The sequence below is a fragment of the Ruditapes philippinarum genome, unplaced genomic scaffold (genome assembly GCF_026571515.1).
Source record: "Ruditapes philippinarum isolate M1 unplaced genomic scaffold, ASM2657151v2 ctg6247_1_1_1_1, whole genome shotgun sequence".
Classification (NCBI taxonomy): domain Eukaryota; kingdom Metazoa; phylum Mollusca; class Bivalvia; order Venerida; family Veneridae; genus Ruditapes; species Ruditapes philippinarum.
The window spans coordinates 222,296-229,495 of record NW_026858760.1 but is presented as its reverse complement, the minus strand read 5'-3'; the positions used below and the strand labels follow the sequence as shown (position 1 = coordinate 229,495).

Below are 7,200 nucleotides of genomic sequence, written 5' to 3'. Positions count from 1 at the left end.
AAAATGAATGAAAAAACAACCAAAAATTTATCCTTCTGGTTATTTGTATACATTTCACCACCTATATAAATTCTGGAGCTTGTTTAGGTCTAAAATGAAATATCAAGTACTTCCACTACCTGCCCACAAACATTCATGCTACGTAAGAATATATTGAATGACAAGCAATGTAACTCTTTTTCAACTAAACATGGTAGGAGTATTTGACTATATAAATCACACCTTTACATTTGTCTCATGGTTTGGCACTGTAGCTACAAAACTAGGATACTAGTATATAATGCCTAAAACTTTGAAATTTTGATTCTGGACTTTAACCTGTTGCTTCAAATTCACGATTTTAAACCAATATAATTCAGGATATCAATAATAATAATTATTATCAATTAAAATCAATCAAATTAAAAGATGTTTTGGATAAAAATGTTTAACGTATTTAATCTACGTATCCTACCCAAATTTGCATGAATCGTTGGAGGGGTAACAAATATATGTTTTAGGCTGGTCTAAATGTATTATGGTGAACGGTTTCTGCCACAGATACATTTAAATTGCTTTATATCTGATATACAAGATTAATACAATATTACTATCAAGTTTTACAACATTTTCTCCTCTTTGATTTGCCTTTACGATCAGTGTCTACATTCACAATCTCGTCACCACTACTATTCATACGACCTATCCCTTCTCGGGTAGACGTCACAGTTTGACTTTTGATTCTGGCAACAACCTTTGAACCTGGAAATAAGAGAAATACATTTCAATGTAGCCTATATTCAAAACAAGTTTTCGAATTCAGTGGTGGGTAGTTAAAGGCCCATTAAGCCTTAAAATTATATTATTTTATTTCTGAAAAGCTTTTTACCATTTTGATTATTTTTGCTTCCTTTCCGACATTGTTATTTTTCACACATTTAGTACTATTTTCTTCAGGTGATCTGCATCTCACGTGACGTGTTCTTAATCAATTTATTACAACATTGTTTTATTTTACCTTTCCAACGAATGAAAATTTGATTAATTTTGGACGAGTAATGTGTCTTTAAACAAACAAATCAATGACATAAAATCTTCGTGGTTAGATAATATAATCAAAATATCACCACAAAAATATGAAATTACTGCCAAGGGCCCATTATGCCCTCGAAATGATTCTATTATTATTTCTCAAAATATTTTTTTATTCTTGGTGACCTTTTATTGTGTCCAAAAAGTTACTCATTTGTCAATTATCTGAACAATCTTTTACATCTGTTGCTTTTTGGCAATGAGTACAGTTATAGTGATATTAAACAAATGTAAGAAGTCAAGATACTGTTTACATTTTATTACTTAAAGAACAAATAATTTAATAATTTATCTAGCGTCACTTTCTTCAAATGATGTACATCTAACACGCTCTAAAACTTTGTTAAAACTTGATAAAACTTACATTTGCCCTATCTGATAAAGTAAAAATATATATATTCATTTCTGGAGCATAATGTGCCTTTAAAAGATCTTAAATTCTAAAATGTACTATCATGTTCTTGTAGTCTATTCGTAAATAGATTCTACATATGGTAGCAAAATGTGCTTTACATGCATGAATTAGTATGAGTAAGTAAAGCTTTTATTATAAGTAAATAAAGCTTTTATTATGAGTAAGTAAAGCCTTTATAAAGTTTTTATATATCTGTATTAATATTTGTTTACCGATGGAATGAAAGAGCCTTTCTACATTGTATCCTGTCTTTGCTGAAGTTGTCACAAACTGTAAACCATGCTCCTCTGCAAAACTTAATGCCATCTGTCGAAAAAAAAATCAAATAACTAATATCTGATTATATACATGTATTTTGAATAGCAAAGTTCATAAATTCAAAATATCACTTCCAATTTTTGGTGTAGTGTTTATTCAATGATAGCAAAAATATCTACATAAATAATGGAAATGTAGTTTCTGTTGTAAAACTATATCTATAAAAATTTTATTGTTCTTTATAACCAAACAGTTTTTCACATTATACGAGAACCTAAATTGAATGAAACACTAATTATAGTCTTTATTAACTTTCTTAACGAAGTAACCCAAAGCTAAATTTGCATATCCTCGTGAGTAATGTAAGAAATTTAAATTTGGAATGCAGTGCAATGAGTAGATATATGATCATTGCTAAATGCATATGAATGCAGTAATGAACTGAGTGGCGGTCTGGCTTAGTAAAGATTGCCGGCAATAATCATAATATTTCGTTACGGAACATTTTATTTTGTTTACGTACATTTTTCATGTTATTACAGAGGCATTTTATATAAATCAACCATATAATAATACAACCAATATAATTTTACTTTTGATAAATTTTATCAAAATATTTCATAAGATATAATTATAAGATTTCAAACCATATAAGGGTCACATAGTGCATTGTGCATTAAAATAACCTTTCTTTGTTTGTTTGTTTTGTTGTTTTTTTTTTGTTGTTTTTTCTCACGACCGCTTAAAATAGAAATACTGAATGGTACAATGTGTCTCTTTTCTTCTTTTTTTTCAAAGAACCAGGAAGAGATATACAACAATAAGTTGCGAGTATAACAAACGACATATCTGAAAAAAATTTCCATCATACTTTTAAGTCATCAACAACGAATGATAAAATATGCCTAATCTCTGTTAAACCGTGAGTTGATGTTTTGTTATCGATTGCAGTCCAATACAAGATATTTACATTTAACTTAATTCGAGTAGATTCTATCAAGATCAAAAGATCTTTGAACACGTTTGTCTAAACAAACATTTGACGTAAAGACAAATCAATGCTTCAAATATAAAATCGTATGAATAATTTGCTAGCTGACAGTAATTCAATAATTTTTTCTTCAAAAACTTCACAGTTGTGCACCTATATATATTTTCATTCCAATTATGCGATTGATTATAACGATAATAACCAAAAACAACTCCCCCAATAACCTATTCTTTATTGTTCATTAATAAATATTCAATAGATATAAAAGATATCAAATTATAAAAATGCTAGAAATTTAGTAGCTCTATGGAGACGTAACCTCCGAGAAAGAATTTGTTTTGTACTCTCATCACCCTATCTATTAAGTATCATAACATTTTTTTATTTTTTTGTTCTGAGAATTGTTCCCGCAGCCTGGCGTATCTAAATATTTTGTAAGGCAGTTGTTTGAATTTTGGTGATATATTTCATGGCCAAAACAGAAGCACGTCTTTTCTATTGATTTATGAAATTGATAGGTCATGACCCCATAAAAGGTCACATGTTAGTTACCCACACATATGTATAACATTAAATAGACGATTGTTTTAAAGTAGTTATACCATCTGTTCTAGAAATATAACAGTTGCCGAATCAGTCGCATAAATAAGCCTGAAAATTCTAAATTTAACAAGAACTGTCGGAGGACAGTAACGCTTGACTATTCGAAAAGTTGTCACAAGGGTGTTTCATCGAGTATAATAATGCTTAGACCTATGAATACATAAAATTGTCCGAAAAGGTACAAAGGCTTGTTATTAAGATGTTTTATCGAGTAAATCACTGCTTTATTATAATGAATGCATAAAATTGTCCCAAAACAGCACACACCCTAGATACCAGCTTACAAGCAAAACCTTTACCAAGAATTTCGAAGCCGAAAAGGGGGCATAATTATGAACAAAAACAAATCAAGAGTTATGGAACTTATGCCAATCATGTAAGATAATCACAGAGAACAAGTGTGTGAAGTTTTAATTCATTCCCTTCAGTAGTTATGGAGATACCAGCTTACATACAAAAACTTTACCAAGAAGTTCTAAGCCGAAAAGGGGGCATAATTATGAACAAAAAGAAATCAAGAGTTATACTACTTATGCCAATCATGTTAGATAATCACATAGAACAAGTGTGTGAAGTTAACAGCAGTTATTGAGATACCAGCTTACGCGCAAAAACTTAACCAAGAATTTCTAAGTCAAAAAGGGGCATAATTATGCAAAAAAGCAAATCAGAGTTATGGGACTTGTGCCAATCATGTTAGATAATCACAGAGAACAAGTGTGTGAAGTTTCAATCTATTCCCTTCAGTAATTATAGAGATACCAGCTTACACCAAGAATTTCTTAAGTCGAAAAAGGGGCAAAAAAGCAAATCAGAGTTATGGGACTTGTGCCAATCATCTTAGATAATCACAGAGAACAATTGTGTGAAGTTTTAATCCATTCCCTTCAGTAGACATGGAGATACCAGCTTACAAGCAAAAACTTAACCAAGGATTTCTAAGTCGAAAAAGGGGCAAGAAAGGCAAATCAGAGTTATGGGACTTGTGCCAATCATGTTAGATAATCACAGAGAACAAGTGTGTTAAGTTTCAATGCATTCTCTTCAGTAGTTATGAAGATACCAGCTTACATGCAAAAACTAAACCACAAGGACGCCGACGCCATCTGCGAATAGTCGAGCTAAAAATTGGGTTTTGAGAAAGAAAGTAAATACTTTGATACAAGAACGGCAGGTCTTACTTACTTTTTTCGTCAAAAAACTGACTTTTTGCCCAAATTTTTTGGGGCTACAAAGGCTATTGATACCATATCACAGTGGTGTTTTTAGAGATCAAACCCAAAAAAACTATATGAGAAAAATTTTCCCAAAAATCAAAAACTTTTTCCATACCAAAAATTTAATTTTTAAATAAAAAGGGGAACATTTTTAGATATGTGTTTTTTTTCATTGTTTTGGGGCAAGGGTAAACCAAACTGGGAAAATTTTATTCGGGCAAAAAACCCTTAAAAAAACAAAGGTTCTTTAAGCTCACAGATAAATTGACCCTTTTTTTTTAAAAAATTTCTTTGTTAATGCTCTTTTTCCCGTATTTGCAAAACAAAATTTGAATTAAATTTAAAATTTTTTTAATAACCAAAAGGGTGTGAAAACATTTTAATTGTCAGAAACGTTTTCGGTTCAGTTGAAGACTGAAAATGATTTACGTTTGTAAACTTTAGTTCGCTCAAAATAAATTGTTTGCGGTATTAGATCTGTCATTTTTAAAGAACTGAAGAACTTGTTATAATGCCATTCTTTGTCTACTTTAAGCTCAACATATGTCTTGCTTTTTGATAAAAGTCATTTATATATTAACACAGACAGTAATATGATTGCACAACCACGGTACCTCGGTCGTTTAATGCACTAACGTTCTTTCCGATTCACAACCTAGATGATACCTTGGGGTGGGGATCACAGGAGGCACAGTTTTGAAATCATATAATAAGATAATTTAACATATGATGCTAATTCACGCAGACAGAAATAAACTTACTGGATCAGTAATGTCATAAACAATGAAAGCCATGTGTGCTCCACGCAGATACATAGGAACCAAACTTTTATACCGCTCCTGGCCGGCCGTATCCCATATTTGAAAATGTATCACGTCACTCTTTACTATCGCAATCTTTGATATGAAACTAGCTGTCAAAAGAGTGCAAACAAAATGATTCTTATTTTTCCTAAAATATTCTTCCGTTGCGGAAATATATACAATTACTAGCACTTTACATTTTGGAAATGAAATCGCTAATTCATTTAAAAAATAGAAATGTTTTTTGTAACAATATTTTCATTGAGATAACAAATATTCAAAGTTAGGTATGTGACCATTATATACATGATGAAGTTATATCATATATGATCTTCAAAAACTTACCACCAATAGTTTGTTTATATCTATCATCAAATTTGTCTTGTGAAAATCTCATTGCTATCGACGTTTTACCGACATTAATATCCCCAATAAGAACAACTTTTAACTTGAAAATATTTTCAGAACTATGAAAAAACGCTGGTTGAGCACGTGATCCGGGGGATCCAATAAAAGTATCATGTGTTTTAGGTTCATTGTCGTCGGAATGTGTAATACCCTCATCTCCAGAGTCGGAGTCCGAGTCGGACATGACGTTGGTTACTCGTTCCAGGCTGTCGTCGTCCCTGAACATCATAGGTTTTTATACTTTTAATTGTAAATAACAACATCCACTTAATATCTCTTTCCTTTTTTCTTTTTTTTCCTCTTTTTTCTAGTTGAATTTCAAGCTAGATAACTTGTAATATTATTTTTCGATGGAAAGATGACTTTTATCCCATGATCTGTCAGGTTTGTTAAAATTCAGTAATTGATTTTGATTAATATATGATATATCCGAATTGTGTTGGGATAAAAATTTATAATTCATATCCCTGTTGTTAAAAATATCTCGATCTCACTGATATCCGAATGTTAAACTTCAGTTATGTTTCTATTCACTTCAATGATTAACTCATACACATTTTTTTTATTTTAATTTACTTCCGCCTTTTCGGTTGACACAATTGTCCGACGCATACACATCTTTATAAATACATGTGATTATTTCGGTTAAATACTGATATAATTTCCTTGAGAAACTAATAAACTGAAAGTCAGTTTGATACAACCACTAGAAACCGAAAGTAGTTTCGAAATGGAACTGAAACGCACAGACGAACGAACATTTATCTTCGATCATACCTCATATTTGGTCATATCATATAGTATGTCAAAATGAGGTTTTTCTGATCTGTTTACCTTGTCACTACTTCCTAATTCAGTGTCTGATAAGTATTTACTACTTTGGAGCGCATGAAGTAAATGTGTCGCTAATAAAGACTAATATGCTTTAAGATAAGTGATATCAAGTATTGTTTTACATTTTAACATGTTTCGTAAGTGACCTATATATATACAATGTTTAAATCTCACATTAGACTACTTTTTCGGATCTTAAACGTGGTTTAACTCCAGTATGTTAATGTTCAGGCATACCGGAATTGGGGGTGGAGCGGGGGTTTTCCTTTATTCCGATACTCAAACCTCACAGTAATTATTAACATAGTTAATACTAAATTTTTGGCATTTTAAAAAATGCCTTTAGGCTTATAAATTCAACAAACCCATGACTTCTTGAAGCTGCAAAAAGTTAAATTTTCAGGATATGTACGGCGGTTTTGATTCCCCAAAAAGCGGAAGTTCTTGAAAAGCGCGCGTCAAACTACACAATTGCGAAAAAGACGGACAATGACAAATAATGGCGCGGAAATTGCAGATCTATTTCCTCTGACCTAGTGACATTGCTAGTATGCAGTGATCATATGATTAATATGCGCGTCAGTTTACTATATGTATATA

General features: G+C 31.2%; 1 protein-coding gene across 1 annotated transcript; it reads right to left on the bottom strand.

Annotated features, from left to right (window-relative positions):
- Positions 1–5,292: 5,292 nt before the first annotated feature.
- On the bottom strand, positions 5,293–6,701 carry LOC132754158 (ras-related protein Rab-6-like). Its single transcript, XM_060744753.1, has 2 exons — positions 5,704–6,701; positions 5,293–5,468 (listed from the first exon to the last, which is right to left on the bottom strand). Exons 1-2 carry the CDS (start codon positions 5,993–5,995, stop codon positions 5,293–5,295), a joined length of 468 nt encoding a protein of 155 aa, XP_060600736.1. The 5' UTR covers positions 5,996–6,701.
- Between the last annotated feature and the right edge of the window lie 499 nt (positions 6,702–7,200).

Coding starts and splice junctions, on each gene's coding strand:
- LOC132754158 (XM_060744753.1), bottom strand. CDS start 5,995: ATGATGTTCAGGGACGACGACAGCCTGGAACGAGTAACCAACGTCATG. Junction 5,469..5,703: donor ATATAAACAAACTATTGGTG/GTAAGTTTTTGA, acceptor CTCTTTTGACAG/CTAGTTTCATATCAAAGATT.